Source organism: Neodiprion pinetum, chromosome 5, assembly GCF_021155775.2.
Source record: "Neodiprion pinetum isolate iyNeoPine1 chromosome 5, iyNeoPine1.2, whole genome shotgun sequence".
NCBI classification, from domain to species: domain Eukaryota; kingdom Metazoa; phylum Arthropoda; class Insecta; order Hymenoptera; family Diprionidae; genus Neodiprion; species Neodiprion pinetum.
In genome coordinates, this window is record NC_060236.1 from 1,606,611 (window position 1) to 1,628,865 (window position 22,255).

Genomic DNA, 22,255 nt, shown 5'->3' on the forward strand with positions numbered 1-22,255 from the left:
ACGAATCAGACTTACCTACTTTTCACCCTGTATAACGGTTTAATTTCGTCTACTTTTCTTCACCCCCATCCCCCGATCCCCCCGGGCTATCATTCCTCGATTTTTCGTTATTTTCCAAACTGCGTTTCAACTGCCGTAAGAAATACTCGAGCTCTTCGTCCGTATCCTTTTCCCCGTATTCACGGGGCTTGCACATTTTCAAACTCGCCTCTCTACGCGATTCGTATTTGCACAGAAAAAGGATAAAAATTCAATACCAGCCAATAAAGCCGAGGGTCGTAATATGTTCCGTTCGCCGTTCGTTGAAAATTGATGCTTTTTTCCTTATGGGGGTCAGCTAATGTACCATGCATTGTAGTCCGTATTATGATTTACGCGAACTCTGTGAGATACCGTAACAGCTTTAATTCGGCTCCGATGAGTCTGAGGAAAATGCAAAAAAAAAATAAATAAATAAAACAGGTTCGTCTTATATTCAAGTTATATACGCGAAGAGGATAAATCCAAATTTTACATACCTACACTCATCTTAATACAGGCTAACGATACATTTTGAATAATGTAACGCATATGCATAGGTACACGAATTTTCAAAGGTGAGACACGATATCGAGAGAGTGAGATGGTACGGCGTCATATCTCGTGCGAGAGGGCGAGCTGCAGGTTTCCTTTTAGGACCGAAGCGACCGTCTCCAATAAATTTCAATCACTGGGAAAACCAGGTACAACAACGCCTTCTTCGTCCCGTAAATCATCGCGTAAGTGAATCGAAATTGAATCCGATGAGTAAATATGGCTGCGGAATAATAGAGAACTAGGGATGGAGGAGAAGGATAGAGAGGTAAAGAGAAACAGAGAGAGCGAGAGAGAGAGAGAGAGAAAAAGGGATGAGAGAAGGGAATGGAGGGACGAGAGCTGAGCGCTTCAATTCGAAATCGGAAAAGCCCGCTGCTTTCGCCAGCACTCAATAATCCATTCTGTTATTTTCAATCATGAGAAATAATTGCAGTTTATTTTAACTTTTATAGAATAGCTCCCAACGACTTCGAGACGTGTTAGTAGTCTTTCATCGAGAGTATTATGATTCAAGTTTTTCCGACCACGATATTCGGGAGTGGAAGTGGAAAATGTCTGGAAAGGGATACCCAGGCGATGAATAAATACATGAACCCCGTTACAGCCGGTGGTGGGATATACCCATTCACATATGCCCCGAGCTGTTATAGAACCCTACGATGTAGGTACCAAAAGTCCCTCCGAAAAATATTACTTTCCTGATAAATTATTACCAACACAAGCTCTATGGAAAAAATACTCCTCGAGATTTTTTAGAAATCTTTACTACCGGGGTCCTAAATGCATCTGCATCGGTTGCGGCGATTGATAAATCGAAAAACAATAAATCCTCAAACCGTGAAACTGAATCTGTCATATACTGTACCTACAACGAAGGGAGTTTAAGGGAGCATTTATAGCAAAAAAATCGATTTTCAATTTTTTGAGACACCGTAAAGTTTACGTTTAAAAAATGATATATTTTCTTTCAAACTGAAGCTATTGAAAAAAATATCATGACAGTTTGTGGGAATTTGCAAATAGATTCAGCCAGAAAGATCTGTATACTGTGCTACAAATATTAAGTGAGAAAACTTACGCGCAATAAATTTTCACCTTTTTAAACTCTGTTAAAATTGCACTCTGTGCATCACTCGGATACATTTAAATCACGATCTAACGAGGCAAATATACTCCAAAAAAAATGTGAAAAATGCATACCTAAAACCCCTAAAAATTCGTTCAACTTTTACCGCGTGAGAAAAAAATTAACTTAAATTCCTGTAAATGTCCCCAATGCAAACGTTGACGAATCGTTTACACGGAAATGGACAAAATTACAATATCGACAATTTTCCAAATCATGAGTTCTAACCTAAGTGTGGAAACACTCACCTCGTGCAGCTATTTCCCGTGCACTCATGCACGCAGGCACGCACGCACGCAGGAAATGAAAGTATTGAACAAACGATGGATAGTTATGAGGGTAGAAGTCATCCCCTATTTTTTCCTCCACTCCATATCAATACACCCGATCGACTTGATTAGGGGTGAATATAAAAGTAGCTCGACATCGGCTGCATTTTCTTCCCGTTGTATATTGACGTTTTATTTGTTCGATTGCTTTTCAATTCTATACGCGGGGTTGCCGCGTTGTGTGCCCAATACGCGAAAAATTCTTGTATACACGGGTAAACAAATCACCGAACGAAATGGGAAGAGGTGCGAAAAAGCGAAATTTCAGGCCCCGTCTCATCGTCCGATTTCCCGTTCCAACTAATTTCGCGAAACAAATCGTCGAAGAGACGATAAAACGTTGCCCGTGCGAATTCGGAAGGTCTCTTTGAAAATCTGGAATAACGGGGGTCGGCTCAGCAGCATAGCTGGACCTACAACGGCATGCCTGTCCCGTCCGACAAGATTAATATGGTCAGCGTGTTTCTTGGCATATTTCAAATACTTGCAAGGTTAATTACTTTATGCCGCATTGTTGCGGCGTGAGATCCCGTTCCAGACTCGGTGTTCCCCAGCTGTCTCCCCATCTCTTCCTATACCCTCGCAGACATACCCAAAATATTATCTTCCATACGTACGGGGATAAAAGGGGTTAATATATGCGGGAAGGTCGATTAATGGTTTAATATAACCAAGATTTTGTCGCCGAAATTCTTCTCCCCTGAATAGCCAATTCGTCCATGGAAGGAGAGACAGAGAGATTGAGAGAGGAATACAACCACAGTGCGATCCTCTATTAGTCGATTGATCAGAATTAAAAATTCTTCACAATATGTGATAAAATGATTCGTTGAAGAGATTGCTCAGGAAAACTCAGAGAGAGCTTTTTCCTGCGATCCTTAAACGATACCTAGATCATTTTTTTTTCTAGATTCTCAGAACTCATTTTTTAAACAGGATATCACTTTTCTATAGCTGAGGTGAATTTCACTCTGTATAACCGTTATGCGATTCTATCGAAGTGTGACCAATTAGGGTTAATCTGGATCGACCGAAAAACGGGATGACATTGTTTCCCAATTTTCGATAAAACCGTTTCCGGTCTCCTTCCATGCAGCCTAGACGAATTCCTCGAGGAAAGATCGTTAATCAGTTAGATAATCCGAGTTTCGACAAACTTCGGGTGGATTTCGGGATATTTCAAGGTACCAATGGGTGAACGGACGATCATCCTTTCTCGACTCTTATAATTCTTGGTCTGGAATTCGTTGAAGGAGATTCTGTGAGTAGGAGGAAGGGTCGGATAGTCAGGCAGGGTCTGAAGGTTCGGTAGGTACCTACCTACCTACCGCGGTAGTCAGATATCTCGGAATGTTTTACACCTCATTACGCAACAATGTGTTGTTGCCGAGGTGAATTATATCGGGCATGAGACGCCATCAAGATAAATGGTCCCCCCCTCCCTCTGAGCTGCCAGGGAGCGCAGCAGCCGTAACGTAACGTAAGGCAAGTCGCAAGGTAATTGTGGGCTTTTATTAGCCCCGGTCCTTCTCGTGGAAGCGATTTGCCATACGAACGAACGAACGAACGAACGAGCGAGCGAGCGAACGTCGCTTATACGTACACACCAAGGGCCTGAGGAAACCAGCCGAACCAACCAACCTCAGCTTTCGCTCTCGTTCCTCCTCTCTTACTCCTCGACGACGACACCAGCGAACTGCCACCCAAGATATGCGTAATTACTCGCGTGACAGTAATGCGGGAATGTGAATTTTCGACGGGGGACAAGGCGGGGCGACGTGCGGGATACTCCGGAATCCGCGATGCGGAGATGAACCGATGTTGCGGTGGCTTCTCTCTCCGGCGGGGTATCACCGCGGGCCCTTCGCACCCCCCAACCCCCCAACCCGGAATCTTCTAGTTCGCCAGAATCCACCGTGAATCTTTCACTCCGGTCGGGAATATATCCTAGGCTATGTTAAATACCGATACAAAATTAATGCTCCGAGTGAAAACACTGGTCAACACGAATTTTGAGTATGGATTCTAGACGTGAAATTTTTATTACTTACTGCGTATATAACAAATTGAAAAATAGCTTCATCGTATAAAGTTTGTGTTTGTAGAAACCAGAACGATGTTTCGGATTTTAAGTAAGATTACCTATTTTCTCAAACATTTAATGTAAGTAACAACTAAACAGACTTCAGTTTTTCATTTAAATCACTGTTATTCAAGAATAATAATCAATAATAAACTATAACTGTAAAAGAATTGATAAACAAAGTTTAAAAATGAATATTTTTCCTACTTCTTTTATTTTCGTAAGGACTTTCTCGTATCAAACCCGAAACGTAATCTCTCACCGTACTCTCGTTAAATTGCCCCTGATAACTTTAATAACGATAAAATCCATCACGTCTTGGTGAAAACGTTTTCCTTTTTCTTCCGAATATGCCCCCATAGTAGCAATCGACCAAAAACTTCAAACTTATTTATCAATGTAAAAAATATAAAAACAAACTCTACAAGTAATAAATAAAGGTTTTAATTATTATTTGATACATAGAATCGAAATTTATCTATCTCAATAGGTACTCACTTGTTAACCTGTCAGATGAAAGAATTCAAATAGCGTAAACTTTCGATTTTCAAACATCGAATGTTTCACGCGTACTTCAGCGATCGAAAGACTCGCTCCCCTCCCTCCCTCGCGCTCTCTCTCTCTCTCTCTCTCCCCCTCTTTCTAGCAGGAGAAAGGGCCCTTCTCACCAGCGGCAGTTTGTTATACCGAAACAGTTGTAACGGAGTGGCACGTTCTCAGTAACATGATTACAAATATATCATAACGCACCTTTCCCTTTTTTTTTTATTATTTTATTTCCTCGGTTTTTTTTTCCTCCTCCAGACGACGAAGGGTCGCCACGACATGGGGTATGAGATGTGGCTATACTAGAGAGCGCGTGAAGAGAAACGACATTCCTTTTCTCTGTTTTACGCGCCCCCTTTCTTTCTCTTCTTCGAGGCAGGCTCGTTGCTCGTCGAAGCAGTTTTATAACCCCAAATCACTGTCAACACAGTGAAAACAAAGACTGGTACAATGAATGAAAGGTAAGAGAGAAAAAAAAATATCAATAGATCAGTCAAAGGTATACCGACATCGGGAAATCGGTTCTATTGTAGCAAAGGCCAGAGATTTTTAAACCAAAAATCCCTGCACGCTTTACGCGAAATTACGTTCTATAATCCAAAAGCCAGGCATGAGAAATAATGTTTCGTTGTTGCCTAAAAAGTAATTTTGAGTAAACTAACTAGCTGCCTGTACCTTATATTACCCAACCCAGGGTGATATTATTGCTGGGCAAAAGCAAAGAACACTTTATCCGGGGTTCATTTCAGAATTTAGTATGTCGTTCCGGGGTAAGAACTTTGTCGCCTTGGTCTTCTCGCCGCCCACCCCCCCCCCCCCCCCCCCTCAACACCCCTCCTTCACCTTCTCGTATCCATTCGCGAATCCTTCGCGTTCTACGCGCCCCTCGAGGTCCTGACGAGGGAGTAACTAAATCAGTCTGTGGATTGTTTTCCACGCGAGCCCGAGAGCCAGCCTGGATGATAGATAAAGTCTCGTCGGTTGAAGGAAGACAAGGCTTTGAGATCGAGATCAGCCGAAGTATCCGCGACTATCGTTGCGATACGTATAATAATGACTCGCTGTTTCTTTGAAACGATATCGCGTTACAACATCAAGAAGCTATCGCTTCGAAATTCACCGAAAGCATTAAGTATCCTCGTCCTTTTGCGGCAATACGTCATGCGTCCTTGGTCGCGCGTAATTAAAGAGAGCGCAGAACAGCATGACGCCCGAAGGCTTTGGGCTGCAGGGGTGAGGGTGGTTAGGGGTGAGGGGTGAGTGCCAGAATCGTCTCTCCCTCTTCCCCTCTCTTTGTCTCTCTTCACTCGGCGTTAAGGCGAGCGCGCGGGATGTGTTTTACCGGGGGGGATACTTACGCCCCCATCCCGAAAGCAGGAGGGGGGAGGGGGGGAGAAGAAGCGTATATATTTTCATATAACAAAACCATCTGTGTACCGTGTGCTAACAAATTTAAACTGATTTATAGTTTAGGTATACGAAAAGCAACTCGGTAACGTGCGGAATGAAAGCACATACCCATACTTCGAACGAGAGCAAGTTCAGATCAGCACGAAACGCTGTGTCTTTTCTCTCTCTCTCTCTCTCTCTCTCTCTCTCTCTCGCGTTTCTAATTCCGGAAATAAAACAATCCATTTCGAAATCCGACCAACGCACTTTGAAAACCGTTCCACTGTCCAAGGTCACCGTCCTATCTCCTCCCCCCTTTCTGTGCCCCTGGAAAAGAAGTCATGTTATCAAAAGGACTGCCTCTCGCCGTAAGTACAGCCTGGATTCGAGTATAACAGAGAGAAAGCTGGCGCTCTGGAAAGACTGGGCGAAACCCGTTCCACCCTATACTCATAGTACATACGTAGAATCGTGCAGGACGGAGCGAAAGGGTGGCCCAGGGTGACGGGCTGAAGGGGGGCGGCTGTGTGCCGTGGTCTGCATCGTGCACCCTGAGGGGTTTTCTGCTAGCCGAGGTGGAGGAGGAGGAGGAGGAGGAGGAGGAGGGGGTAGAAGCGGAGGTGGAGGAAAACCGGGGATGGGGCGAGTGGGACGATGAAGACGCACGTAGACCAAGGTGGGGTGGCCGGGGCACCATACGGGGAGAAAGGGGCAGAGGCTATGGGGAGACGAAGGAGGAGGATGAGGAGGAGGAGGAGGAGGAGGAGGAGGAGGAGGAGGAGGAGGAGGAGGAGGAGGAGGAGTAGGGGGCAAGTCCCCGACTGCTCAGACTGCTTGCCCGACCGGCCGATCAATAATATAGTGACAAGTGCCCGCACATGTTATAGGTATTCCATGTCAGCTCAAGAGAGCTATAGCGTTGTACGCGGCCGTTCAGCACTGCTAATAATTGTCAACGTTTCCACCCTTCTCGAAATCTCGACGATTCCCTAACTAACCCCCGTCTTCGTGCGATCATCGAGAATGCTACAAATTCACGTCAAGGGCGTGTCACGTTGCAATTTCGAATTCACTCGGTTCTTCGTGAACTAAATATGGGTCAGTTGACCATAGTCAATGATCAGTGAAGTGATGAGTATAAAGCATGTCAAACCCATCACCAAGGTTTTACCATCCAGGTAAAACACTGGAGGCTCGAAGAATATTAGGAAATGGTTTTAACTATTTCCACAAGAAAAACCTGATCATTCCGGAGAAACTAGCAACGCCATTTGTTTACTGGTAGTATACGTACATCACAGGTTGATCGAATTGATATACGTGATGAAAGAAAAAGAAACTTGTACGATTGGAGTGGTATTTTGAATAATCATCGAGCACTGCATGTAGTATTATTTTTCATAATATCTTGAAAGAAGCGACCAAAGAGTAGAATGGAACGAGTCCAGCGTTTGGAGAACGAGTAGTTTGAGCTACGTCTGCAGAGTGCGGAACGTGTTTCGGGTCGTCATTAACTCGGATGGTTGCGTAGAAATCGATGAGAAACGAGGCTGAGACGGGACGGGGTCCTTCCGTATAATTAATGGGCCAGTTATTAACGACATGGGACGATCGTGATGGATCGCGTCACCGTCTCGCCCCTCTAGAGGTAGTAGCGGCGAGATGAGTCGGGACGACTGAGATGTTGGTGACCTTTACGACACTTCGACGTGGTGGAAGGTTTAGTGAATAAAATCTCTGTACATATAAGGGATTAAAAACCTTTTTACCAAGCAAAGACCTGCAGGCTCTTATTTCCTCTTATTTTTGACCTCCCTTGACGCGATCTGCAGGTGATCCGAAAGGACCCACTTGACCCACGGTCCGCGAGGCTTTCGGTGCTCAAACTTCTTGGATATCACTCAACGTCATACGAGCTAACGACCCTTGGATTGGCATTATTTCCGAAGGGACCGAGGGGTTTTTAAAGCGGAATCGCCCCGTGCCGAGGGTTAGAAGAGTGTCGCTGGCGAGACAGCTGCCGGCTCTTCTTCTTCATCTTCTTCTTCTTCTTCTTCTTCCACTTCCGCGAAAAGGCCATGCCCGGCTGGCCATCACTCTGTCCAACGGCTCCAGGGAATTCCGCACGTTCCCCGGCCTCTCGACGCTCGAGTTACCGGACCCTCGCTTATTGGTCCACGTCTTAGACCAATCGAATTCCTATTAAATATTTAACGCTCAGGGGGCGACCTTAAGTGGCCTGCTTATTGCCGGACCATGTTCGCCGAAATAAGGTTCTCTCCTCTCGAGATCACGTATTATTTAAGCACCTTTCTAGACGCTCTAGAAACGCCCACTGAATCGCCAATTTTCCTAATTTATTAGACGAAACTCGACGCACCGGAGTGCAGACAGTATGCACTGACTTTAATCGCAGCTATATCACTACACTATAGGCAAGAAAAAAAAATATACATGTATTTCAGACGTAGCATGTGGGCGCATATTGTCTCTCTCGCGTGTGCCGGGACGCGTGGTGTCGACCTCCGGTGCATTAGCTAAGTCCCCATTATCCACGTGTGAGAGTCTCGTAAATTATCCCTCTCCTGCTGGTAACGTTGGCGCCCGGTGCTGGCGAGAAAAAGACATACGACCGCTTTTCAACCCCTGTCTTTCCCTCTTTCTTCCGTCCCCTGCCTCCAGAAACATCGCAAAAAGGCACCGTATTCCGTACGTGAATTCTTCAACGACGCTGATTCTCGATAAGTTTCCTCCTGCTTCGGCAGTCCGATCAAAAACCTCAACGTATCGTTCACGTTATATCCAGCCAAAACGCATTTGTTAGCTTGTAGCTTGATCTGCTCTGAGTGCTGATTAAAATTAATGAAAATTGGAGTTAAAGTGTGGCCGGTATCAACCGGAAAAAAGGGTAAATGACCAGTGATGGTTAATGAGCCCGAATTCTCTTTCAAAGCACTCGCTAGCCAATATCGGCTAAATTATTAACGAATATATTGTCCGTCAATTACCATTTATGGCCCCCCCTCTCTTCAACACCGCTCACAATTCCATTAATACAAATGCCACTCAAGGGCTTGAAACGTTTCAACATTTGTTCATATAGAATATCCTGCAGGATATTATAGTTGTGTACCTATTATTAAGTGTTGAGTGCACCTGAGTGCTGCGGGCGAAAGGTAATATCAATTTTTGTCAATATCAGCGGTACTTCCGGTCCGTGAACCTGCCAACTTCGCTGATTGTTTGAAAGTGGGCTGAGCTGACGAATGCGATGTGAAATCAAACGTTCCAAATATGCAACTCGACATTACGGCTTCCAAATTGTTGTTAACTTGCACGAAAACAAAGTCTTGCTCTTGAATTTTGTAAATTACATCCTTTCGGGAATCAATAAATATATCGATGGTCAATTCTGTAAGACCGAAACTCTTTGGCGAGGCTTCAACGGCGCGACTAACCGCCTAAGAGCTGTGATCTCGTGGTGGTTTATCTAATTGAACTTGTCGGGATTGAGGCCCGAGTCCTTCGTAGCTATCTTATGGAACACAGTCTCGAAGAGGAGAGGACCTTCGGTGACGTGACATCGCCTAATACCCTAATCCCGGTGCCAGAGGCGTTATCTACTCCCGCGACTATAACAGCTAGAGTCCAACCCCGAGCCACCGAACCGAAACTAACACTTGCTAATTAATTGATGGTCTGAAATTTAAATGCACTCTGCAATATCAGCAGCGGTAATCGGTATCCAAACAAAGCAACGTCTATATACGGCATGAGTTGTAATTTCGCCCTTCGATTGGTCAGATTACAGATTAATTTCCAATCCCACTACAGGCTCGGCAAAAACTAGACACGAACAAGTAATAGAAGAAATGAAGAAAAAAAAATGTGAAGAACGGAAAAGTTGCCTTTCGAACGTGTATGGGTACCCATACACATGATGCTGCCTGCACGTGTCCTACGAGGCAGGCAGGGAGTACTGCTGGCGGAGATAGGAGCTGACAAGTTCAATTAGATAAACCAAGGTTCGACTCGACGAATAAGAGGGCTTAGTGTTGCTTGGAGGGATCGGGGGAAGACGCTCCTCAGACCTTAAACCTTAAACCTTAAACCTTAAACCTTAAACCTTCTCAGACCACGGACCCTGGAGTTTCGAGTCTTGAACCAAAGGGCCAAGCGTGGGGCGGCAAAATCACGAGTTAAATCACGGCGCGGGCTTAAGACATTATCACTTTTCTTTGCGGGCCGATGCTTGCACCCCGCATCCCCGACCCCGACCCCGACCCCGAACACCCTCGCCTACTCAAACTTTCGAGCGAGTGCCAGAAGTGAACCAACAGCCAAAGTTCCTCAGTTCCACGGACGAACGATCAGCGGTTTTAAAATCTCCATCAAGGCTGCATCGAATCAATCGATTCACACGGTATCCTCACGGTCATTCAAGCATTCGTCTTATATACATTCTCTGGAGGATAATTCCGTCGATCAATCAAGTCACGCCTAGCAACGATACATCAGCATAACGTGAATTGGCGAAGAAATTTTTTAATAAAATTTCAAACTGTGATCACGGGTTTCTTTTTTTCACCTTGGCAAATTCCTTCCCCGATACTTAAGCTTACCGCGCGGTAACGTTAAGAAGAACGTCAACGCGGCTCGAACGAGGTTTTAATTAATGACGCGGTGGTCCTATGACGGGTGGTTAAGGGTAGGTAGAATAAAAAAAAAAAAATAAGGAGAAAGTAAAAAGAAAGGGAAAAAAAACCTCTCGAGAACCATATTCTGCGTACGATGGCTACACCAACGTCAGCGGGGGGTCGGCAGGGGACGACGCTGGAAGTTATTGTAGGGTAGCGGGTCATTAATTTGACACAAGAGCGATCGCCTTCAACGGCACCGCGTGATTCGGGCGTCGATAGAAGAATTCCTCCATAAATTACACGCCGATTCAACCCAATCGTTAGATTGCGTGGCGGCTGCCCCCGTGATTACTTCATTTAACCACAAACAATTCCTGCAGCGTTAGAACCCCTCACACCCCGGGTGAAACAACATAGAACGTCATTCATCCCCCGGATAGAAGGCGACGATAAAAATTTGGTAAAATTTTCGCGTTACGTTCCCCAGAAACGTGCGTGTGTGCAGCTGATCGCACAATACCGCACGAAGAACAGTGCTGATCACGCAAATGAGCGGCAAATTGGCAGGCGAAGAAGCTACTGCATGCGTCCCGCTAACTTTCCTGCACACTATCAAGGGTGGCCAGTGTGCATCCCGTCATCCCCCACCCACGATTCCTTCCCCCCAGACCAGTCTTCTCCTTCGTCGCTTCTTTAGCTCGGCCAAGGGGTTGGGTTGGAGCGCGAGTTGCGCTCCGCGTAACGCCGCTGGGGGGTGGACAGTGCGCAGACCCGCCCCCACTTTCCAGAAGGCGAAGCAGAGTCTCGGTGCGCGCGTTTTCGCCGATCCCCACCAGCCGGAGACGCCGATGTACCCCGAGAGCCGTCGAGCACCCCCGACGACCACCCCAAAACCACCCCGACTCATTTTCCCTCGACATAGCACAGTAGCTCGCGAGCTCCCCGTCGAGAAGGGATCCTCAACAACCCCTCGGCGAGGTCGCGACACGTACGCGTACGATCGTAGAGTTATACGCAAAACCTAAACTCATTCTCGTTGATACTCGTGCGCCGGCATCGACAACTGCATCGCAAAACTTTTCATAGCACGATATAAACTTGAACAAGAAGAGAAGAAGAAGAAGAAGAAGAAGAAGAAAAAGAAAGAAACAAGTCCAAGAACAAGCAACAAAGTTTCACATCAAGTTGTGCGGGTACCGTGAAAAGTTAACTCGCTAATAACCCTGTAGTCCGAAAACTTTTCCGAAAACTGACTGTAACTTATCCAGCACCGCTCTTTATCGCTCCGTCTCTCTTTTCACAATGCGATGATATTATTGTAATAACGAATTCAAACAACGATTTCAATTTACGAGAGAATATACACTCGCTTACAGTAAGTCAAAATTATTACTGCTGTTCAATGTTTGAAAAACAAAACATTTTGTCCAATTTTTATTTATTTATCTATTATCTCTTCTTGTTTATTCATTCGCCACTCGATACGATCAGACCGTAGCTTGTGCCAGTGTGTCGTGGAACGCTTGTTTTTTCAACGAAAATAACTGACAATTTGGAAAATCATCATTTGTGTGCTTTTTTTATCCTCCTGTTTTGACGTGACTGTAATATACATAAAAAAAAAAATAAAAAGAAGAAAGAAATTCAATTTCTACCTTGACGAGTTGTTGGTCAACCGCCAGCGTATAATCTACGTCATGTCCGCGGTGGTTAAAAATTTGTTCGAATAAATAAACGATTGAATGAAAACAAACAGGGAAAAGCGGAAAACACCGATGTTAGTACGCGACATGCATAGTTTACTCTGGAATGTTTGTGTTCCAGGGTGGAACTGACCAGTGTGCCGGGTGGACAGAATGCAATGGCGCACCTTAAGAAACGGAAGCTGGAAGCCGAGACCGCAACTCCAAAGCCAAAGCAGCAGCCTCTAAACAACAAGAAGGTGATCGCTCAGCAGAGCGTCTCCCAGGACCTGATGGAGGCCGCCGACACGGCGGCTAAACGTCGTAGAAAAAGCCTACGAGACGAAGAGGTTCGGAAGCAGATAGAGATGGATGCCTCGAAGGTGATTCCGCTTCCGCAAAAGAAGCGAGTTTTCACGACGAGCAACTCGGGAAGCCCGGCGAGGAAGACGATAAAAAATTCAGAAGAACCCGAGGACGACGAGACGCTGATTCGGGAAACAGAAGCGGCCCTGAAGAGTTTGTCGGGAAGCTGGCCTGGTCCACGCGGTTCGTTTTACCAGCGCGGCAACTCCGACGAAGACAAGTACGAATCGAGCTTTGAAAATCTGTTCGAAGAGAAGAAAGAGAACCCAAAAATGTCACCGTCGTCACTATCGACGTGTTCAAACGCAAGCAACGAGGCCGGCTGCTCCTTGAAGGATGTGATCACGTTGCGAGGTCAGCAGGAGAGACGCTCACTGCAGACGGGAAGCAAGCATCAGCACCATCAACAACAACAACAACAACAGCAGCAGGTACTGCACCAGAATAAAAGTAGAAAAGATCTTGAGACGATGTTGAAAATCGAAAACGAATATGGCACTGTTCAGTCTCAGGTTGGTCCCGGCGTTGGTCAGGTTCACAACGAGGTGAAGAGGTCATCCGGGGGTGGGAGTGGTTCCGGTGGTGGTGGACGTCCAATTGGCAAGGACAGAAACAGCAGTGGTCATCAACCGGCGGAAAAGTACTCGCGTTACGATCCTCCGGATTTCAACGAGCTCGTGGACGACTCCTCGAACGAGTTGGAGATCGACATGTCGGATCCGGCCGCGGATAAGGAGGACGGTGAGCGGGATAAGACCGACGGTAAGGACAAGGAACGACCTCCGAAGAGCAACGCATCGCCGCAGCAAAACACGGCCAGGCAACAGCTCTACTCGAGTGGCTTCCACCAGCGTTCTTACAACGAGGCTAAGATCTCCTCGAGCGGCGGTGCCGCGTCGACGACGTCCCCGTTCTCCACCGCCTCCGCCTTCCGGCCCCCGAACACGGAGCACTCGAAGGTGGCGGCCGTCAGCCGCGGCGGATCGTCGAGCACCGTGGCCCCCGTGACCTCCATTCCACCCATCGGTCCGTACCCAGCGGCCGCGACCTTCGTCGGCTATCCACCGGCCGGACCGGTACCAGTGATGCCGGTCCCGCAGCCGCTGGCCGGGATGTCGACACCCGGCGAGGAGAAGCACGGCTCGACGGTATCTCTTCTGCAGTTAAAGTCACCCAAGGACGACGTCCAGCCACCCCGAGAACCCCAGATGCCTCCCACGACCGCCAAACCTCCCGGAATAACTGCGGCACCCAGCCCAGACCCGAATTCAAAACAATACACCATTCTTCAGCCGGCAGGCGTTGGCTCGAGGGCTGCGAGTGCGATTCAGGACATCGCGAGAGAAGGTGTCGTCAGTGTCGCCGCTGTCAGCAGCAGCAGTAGCAGCGCAAGTCCTGCCGTTGGCGACGTCTCGACCACCACCGGAAGTGGACAGCCGGACAACTCTGTGATGAAGTTGGCCGAACGACCCGCGACCTTCGACGGCATCAGGCCTGGTATGTCGATGTCACCCTCGAGCCTGAACAGAGGTGAGTTTTACGCATGTTTTTCAAGGTTACATGATCCGAGAGTGGTGAGAGCGAAGTGTGACGATCGAACAAACTGTTATTTCGAGAACTCTGAGTTAGTTAGTAGAAAGTTCACCAGCGACCGCGAGTTGAAAACGGTGGGGTTGCAAATCGTGCGTTACGGCTTGTGAAAGTACAAAAGGCATTTTCGGCTCTCCCTCTTTCTCTCTATGGTCTGTCTGTCTCAGTCTCTCTATAAAGTTAGGGGAGTTAGGGCAGCGCGGGAAAATCAATAATTACGAACCGAGGGGCGATGACTCAAATGGTGAAATCAAGGTCTCGAACCAGAATTATTTTATCCACCATGAGCCGCTGCACCGTTCGCTCGTCATTTTTCCCGCTCATCCCACATCCTAGTATCGAATGCCTTTGCGAAACTTGTTATACTCATCACGCGGCTGGATTATATTCTTTTCAACAGTACCCATCCTGTGGCGAGAGCTGAAAAAATTTTTCCATATCTCAAGATTACAATAGTGAAATTTCATAATCGAAGAAACCGCCGACGCTTTCTCCCTAGTTTTTTATATACGATATTGAGGGGTTCGGTATGACAAGTAGAATTCGAGTAAATTTCGCGGTCTTAACGGGATGACGGAACGGATGAGCTGGTTGTCGGGAGAAATTTTGGGTTGATGCGCGTTACACGTATAAACCACAGCTGTCAACGGTTCAGAACGTGACTAGAATCTCTACCGTCACCCCTGTAGTCTGTGGTGGGCCGAAAGCTGCCTTATTACCACCAACCTGTCTCTGTTATTACTCGGTATTACACGATGAATTTTACGTCTCTAAAATCACCCTCAGTTACAAATATTACAACTTGATATCTAACAACCCCTCATATTTTTTACCTTCATTCTCTTTCTTTCACACTCTATCTCTCTCTCTCTCTCTCTCTTCTAATACAGTCACGCTATCGTGCCAGCCGGTGTAATAAATTCGCAATTCGTTACCAATGGTCGTAGTGAAATTCTGACCAAACGAAAAATCCTCCGACGTTTACGCACATTTACTGCCAACGATCTAACGTCACTAATTTACTGCGCGGGTACTTAAACCTTATACGACCTCCCCCAACCCTCTGCAACGTTACCGTTGTTGCTTCGCAAAAGTTACCCGAATGCATAATAATTAACCTAAAAAAATGACGTTTGAATTACCCGTAGCGGTACAAGTTTATTTTTTTATTGCAGATACGTACGTACATTGCATACCTATGTATACTACTACTAATATTACAAAGAGCTCGGTTGAATCGCTCACTCATTCGTTCGTTCGTTCGTTCGCTCGTTCGCTCGTTCGCGGTGCCAGGGGGTCTTTTGCGGCGGGTCACGTCGCCGGATTTATTGATAGCGGTTTTATAGCGTGTCAACACGCTCTTCGACGAAGCGCGTGCACACGCGATTTTCACAGAAAATCAAATAACGTGTGCGCACTGTAACCGTGAAAGTAACCGTAGAGCGACCGACGATCAACGCCACGCACAGCTCAAAGTACCTACACCCCGTCCCACCCCCGTAGCGCCATTATACCGACCTATACCTTCGAGCTTCCTTGATACACGTAACGCGTTTTATAAATCCACCTAGGCCATTTTTATGCCGGTGACCCGGTCATGCTAATCAACGGACTTACTTTTCGGATCCCTTTAAACCCTCATAACGTATTGCCTACGTACTTAATTACCTTCCATCGGTACAAAGTTAACGTAATCGTCTAGTTTATACACTATGAAATTATTGAATGAGAGATCTTTTTTTCTTTTTTTTTGCTTTAATTTTATTCAGAGATGGGATATTTATTGGAGGAAAAAAATCTGGGTGAAATCGATTTCCGTGATTATCCGTATTAACAAAAACAACAACATTTTTAATCTATCTTGAAAACTGTCGAATAACTTTGCTAGAAAAAAAAAATGCTAGAAAAAAAAAAATCTCCACACCCATCCGATTCTTCCCCGAACCTAAATGAATCCCTCAAAATGATGTAAGTAAATTCCAAGACACTTTTCAATGATTTGTAAAAATTTTAAATATACCCAACGCAAATGACTCAACTGATGCAAGCAAATTTTCACCTCAGTATCCCGAAGGTACAACGTGACTAAAAGTTTAAATAGAAATTTGGATGAAATAAAATGATTTCCTATCGAAAGTGAAGAAGAATGGATATAGAAAAGGATAGGAAGAAATAAGGGTAAAAAGAGAAAGATAAAGAGAAAAAGTCGGAGAAGTGCGGCACGCGCCCCGCGGCTCAGCAGGCCGTATAAATAAAACAAGCGGAGTGTTTATGTACACCTCGTGACGGTGACCCTCGCATGAAACGGGAACGAAATAACACAATTACACACCGCTCCCTACATTTCCCCCTTTGGTTTTCCGCGGCGCGTAATGTGGCTCACTCTCTCCCTCTCCCTCTCCGTCTCTCTCTCCCTCTCTCTTGAGGTTCTCTTTCCACCCCCGATAGCCCCGGTAGCTGGTACCTACTCTCGGTCGCTCTCGTAGTCCGGAAAAAACGGATTCCCGTCCGCAGCTCGTTACAAGTCTATTCAGAGACCGGCACCTGAAAGAACAGCGTGCAGGCTAACCGCGTGCCGGAATTCATTTAACTGACCGGAACCATTACCCTTCCCCGCCTTCCTTGTTGCTCGACTTTTCCAAACTCGAATGTTGAAGATCCGACGCCTCTTGATCAGACGATCCCCGATCGCGTGGGAGTCGGCGGAACAGATTTTTCTACAAGAAAAAAACTGACTTCACCCGGCGTGTAGACATTTCGTCGGTTTCGATATGAGCCGATCATTTTTCTCTCTGTTTTTTGCCGTTGTTGTTGTTTGTTTGTCTTTTTTTTTTTTAGTTTACTATTCTTTTTCCATCTAATTTCTCGAGAAAAATCTTATAATAAGACTCACGTATCGCAGGTCCATCCATTTCGTTCGGTACGGCCCCCATCAAACTCCCACTCTAAATAAACCATGCCGCTAATGACGTCACGTATCGTAATCCAATTTGCGAAGCTAGACGGAGAGACGAGGCGAGACGAGGCGAGGCGAGGCGGAGGGGGAATATGGACGAGCTGGATATGTACCTAAGCAGGGATCGACGAGCGGTTCTCTCTCCCCCTCCCTCCCACCCTCACTCTCTCTCTCTCTCTCTCTCCGCGACGCGAAATGACGCCCTGATGAAGTTTCGCTCCTGTGAACCGGGCGCTGCCTTAGCCTTAGCCAGCTTGCCTTAACCTCGCCTTAGCCTCGCCTACCGCCGGGCGAAGACGTCGAGGGGATCAGGTCGGCGGGTATCCGAGGGATTAGTAGATCTCAAAGTTTATAAAAGTCCGTCGGGTCCATCGGAAACCGCCCCTTCCCTCCCTACCTCCCTCCCGACCCATACGTGACGAACCTACTTATGCGGTTGTTCGGCGAGGTGTGGTGGAGTATCCGAAACCGGTTGATCCTGGACCTTTACCGTCAACGGAAGCGAGTGAAAACCGTGGAAAGACCGATCGGTGGACTCGATTGTGCCCATCATGCATATGCTACTCACCACTCCGGTCGACGGCGCGATGGTTGGGCGAGGTGGAAACCGACTTCCTTTGTTTCGCCGCGGTGGCGACTCCGGAGACGGTAATCTCGGGGCTTAGATACGGGGACCGCGAAATCCCGGAGGCTATTCACAAATACGCAACACGCCGTAGGCGCGAGGAGGAGGATCGAGGACGGCACGCAAGCGGATCGAGAGATCTCGTGTGCAGGGCAGTAGCGAACGATCCCGCAACCACCATCCTCCTACCCCCTTTCGGAGGACCTCGACGATGGCTTATGGTATACGTACACCTACCAAAGCCGACGAGCCGCGGGGTCCCTTCGGGAAAAATGCAATTACACGTCGAGTCCGTGAATGGAGGGCAAATTGCACAAATTGCCTATTCACTCGCCATCGCTACCTACCTACCGGGAGATCCGCGGGATTTTCGCACGGTTGATCGACTAATTAATGGCATGAAAATACCCGATCCGATCAATGGATCGTAATGTTTCTCGTGGATGTATACATTTTTTATCGCGCCTTATTTTCTTGCCTTTCCTCGGGTTGGTGCTTATACTTTATGGCGAGACGTTGAACTAATAGCTCTGGCAGTAAAAGCCTCTGTCTAAGACTCTTCGCACCGCGGTTAATAAGAATTATTTTTTTAAGTAAATAATCGAAAACCGAATCGGACAAATAATCGGAGGCCAACGTCTCGAACGGTAAAACAATCAAATTGCAAGACATTTTGTAGAATGATTATTTTTCCTCCTAGGGTACGCGATATTTTCTCACGTAATATTTTGTTGCGCTGGTCCGATGATTTTTGTTTTTTTCAATTAAAAAAATTTGGAAAATCTGCATTTCACAATCTTCACAAAGAACTATTCACAACTTTTCTCAAAATGGTAAATGTCAGACCAGTATCGCTGATCGAATTGCACCCCGACTCACGCTGATCAGACTTTGTAATATTTCCCGTCGTTTCCAAATTTTCTGATTACGTTTTATCAACGTTGGAATAGGGGTGGGGGGGAAGTGAAAAGGCGGCAACGCCGTGGGGTTAACAAGACCTTTAATGGTAGCGAGGAGAAATCGTTCTTGCTAACGGTCGAGGTGTGCGAAGCGTCCCAACAGCCCCGACCGAAGCTTTCGGAGGCGTCGGTTGCGCCGTCGGGACGCCGGACACGTCGCTTGTCAACTATTCAATAGTTAATTTCCATTCAAATACATGCGCCACCGGTGGGGGGGTCTGCCAACGCGTAGCCCGGACCTTCATCTAAAATGAATGCCGTTCTACGAAGCTTCGTCGCCTCCCAGCTTTCCGCACCGCGAACCCTGATCACCTCACCACATCTTCGTATTTCACACCTACAATACGCGCGTTCATAACGCGTGGTTCGTACCGATTTCGCACACCTAAGATAAGTGTACCAGTTGTTGACACGTTTAGACCCAATTATACGCAGATCTTTAAAAAAAAAATGTTTTTTTCAGCTGCATGGGATGTTTTTGACATATGTTATGTTTTTCAGTTTGCTGAATCCAAAAATTACTTCCATCTCCCTCCATCACGTACGGTATTCTTGCAAGATACAAGATTTTTGCATAAAAAAAAAGCATAACAGTAATGAGAAAACTACAATTTTATTACAATGAACTAAACAATGTTTCTTATAAAATTAAACAAACAATATCTTTACGAAATGTATTCAACATTCCGTCCTCATTTTTTTCACCTACGAAGCCTTTCCTTCTTCTCTTTGAACCTTTCCTTATTTGAACAATAAAAGACTCAATAATTGTGTTTAAACCAATCTTACCTTACCCGCGTATAATTCGCCATGATCTTTGACTCTACGAGGGGAAACATCATTTGAGCAAAGTTATAAAGTGAGGGAGAAATTACAATTATCGTTCTATCGCGACTAGGTATACACATGCCATCCCATGCGGAATTCGGCACAGCCGCAGTAACAACGATAACACTGCAGGGTTTGATTTGTCGATTTCTGGGTTACAGAAGGCAACAAGTGCCCGACGCCGGGCTGCACGGGCCAGGGTCACGTGACCGGTCTATACTCACACCACCGCAGGTAAGCAATTATCGGTCATCAACCCCTCACTCAATGATAATTAGTTAGTTATCAAGTGTTCGGTCCAGCTCACGTGTAACTATGACCGCGTTGCTAATTTGCTCGTCAAGCGGGCATTCATGAAGTTCCTTGCTGCGTGACACGTAAAACGCGTGATCTTTTTTCTTTTTTTTTTTTTTCTAAATTCAATTTACGCAATGACAATGCTTAATTTGAAATCGATTACCCAAAGTAAATCATTGATTTTCATATTTTGAGGATTAGATCCGTCAAACGTACGATTTTCGTTCATATTTTCATAAAATAAAATCACCTGCATATTTTATATCCGAACATTCGTTTCGTTCCAGCCTTTCGGGATGTCCTCGTAAGGACAAACTGACGCCAGAGAGTGAGTATATACACGTTTATAAAGATTGTTATTTTTCATTCTTAAATGCGTAGTGCAACCGTCTATTCTGTTCATGCAAATCACGCAGTTGCAACGAATTTTTTGCATATACAATATTACACCAGAAAAAAAAAAAAAAAACCAAACGCGGAGCAAAGAAATAACTAAACGTGCGAAAAAAGAAAATACTCTCTTCGCTCTTCCGTATACATTTTTTTTTTTCCTTTCATCTGTACATTCAAATTCTTCCTTTTCCTTTTCTCTCCGACTTTTGTCTCACTATATTCTATACCTAGTTACACTTTCTCGCCAAAATTTCATTGCTCCGACGATTCTGAAATACGTACGTACATGTATATATATATGATAAAAAATTAAATAAATGAAAAAAATTATCTGATTTGCGTAGTTGTAAAATACATGTTAATTAAGTCTGCATATCACGCATATTACATACGAGAATTGACATGAAATATTGTATGTGTTTATCATTTTGTGCTTTTCGTTTGCGGGGTAGAGAGCTTTATTTATTATATTGCGTTATATTGAGTTATGTTATAAATTTTTTCAAACCAAATTATGTTTGTAGTTCATTATTATAGTAGAATTATCACCACACTCTTGACTTATTGGTTCTGTTGCCCGTTCGTTCGAGAGAGCTCGAGATACCCGACAGGCGGCGAAAATACTTGGCATGCGCACACGCCAGAATCATTAATAAAAACAATCGATTTGATAATACTAAAAAAGAAATCATTACAACCACTGTGACATTGAGTATAACGAGACACTGACCATCAAGTATATTGTACTGCGGTCCGTATTTCCAATATATACATAGAATACTTGCACAAACGCCGTATATCAACGTAATTAAAAAATACTTTACATCATCTTTTTTCTTCATCCCAAAAAAGAGCAGCAGTTTTTCTGTAGGTCCTCTGCGTAAACAAATTTTTATCTTTACCACCGTATCGCTTCGCTAAAATTTTTTCTTTTCCGATACCGATCCGAGACTAGATAATTTTCATTATTATTGTACGAATATTTTTCATATAAATTTTCTTATCCTAGCCCACCCGAACTTTTGTCAAAAATTAACGAGAGAGCTCAGCTATATCGAGATGATGGATAATATACGTGGATCCCAGTTATATATTTAGCGATATAATACACAGAAAATTTTGCAAGTTATTGTTTTATATGATTTCCTATAACTTGATTGTAACTTTACGTTCATCTATCTCTCTGTCTCTCTCTCTCTCTCTTTCTACAACTCTCTTTCTCTCTCCCTCTCTCTCTCACTCTTTTTCTATCTCTCCGTCTCTCTCTCTCTCTCTCTTTCTCTCTCTCTCTTTCTATCTATCTCTCTACCCGCTCGGTATTACTCTTTATGTTTAACCCGTGGCGTTTTGTACGTTTTCCGTGTGTCGTGTCCAAAACCTCTGAATCTAAAAGAGGCATATAACCAGTTGTAATGCGTGTTAAATCAGGCATATATCTCTTGAAAAAAGACATCAACCAAATTTTCGACCACACTTGAAATGAACAAACAGGAGGGGGAATTCAAAATAAAAGAAAAAGAAAGAGGTTTAGTTATACTCAATGCCTAAATATCATTAATGATGATTCTGCTGTGACAAAGTGTCTGAAAATTTTGCCCGCCTGGGTTCTCGCAGTTCTGGCGATGCATGAGACTATTTTGAAATGTCCAACTCCCGGTTGCAACGGTCGTGGCCATGTCAGCTCGAATCGGAACACACATCGAAGTCTCTCAGGTTGCCCCATCGCCGCGGCGAATAAGCAGGCCGCACGCGAGGCTCGTCACAAGGCTCAAGGTAAGTTTCTAATTCTTCGAACAGCCTCCGCAAGGACATTCGACACCACGTACCCGATCCCTTCGTATCGCCTGCATACCCAGACAATCGCCCTGAC

General features: G+C 45.4%; 1 protein-coding gene and 1 long non-coding RNA gene across 2 annotated transcripts in view; one reads left to right on the forward strand and one right to left on the reverse strand.

Moving 5' to 3' along the window:
* Nucleotides 1-22,255, forward strand: part of LOC124219881 (mucin-19) — a 267,722-nt gene that overhangs the window by 228,717 nt on the left and 16,750 nt on the right. The window contains exons 7-10 of the mRNA XM_069136456.1: nt 12,514-14,267; nt 19,857-19,929; nt 20,280-20,320; nt 22,000-22,158. Of these exons, the coding sequence (XP_068992557.1) occupies nt 12,514-14,267; nt 19,857-19,929; nt 20,280-20,320; nt 22,000-22,158 (2,027 nt within the window). The remainder of the gene's footprint in view (nt 1-12,513; nt 14,268-19,856; nt 19,930-20,279; nt 20,321-21,999; nt 22,159-22,255) is intronic.
* The window catches only part of LOC124219901 (uncharacterized), a 119,883-nt gene that overhangs the window by 72,830 nt on the left and 24,798 nt on the right, over nt 1-22,255 (reverse strand). The gene's annotated exons all lie outside the window — the stretch shown is intronic.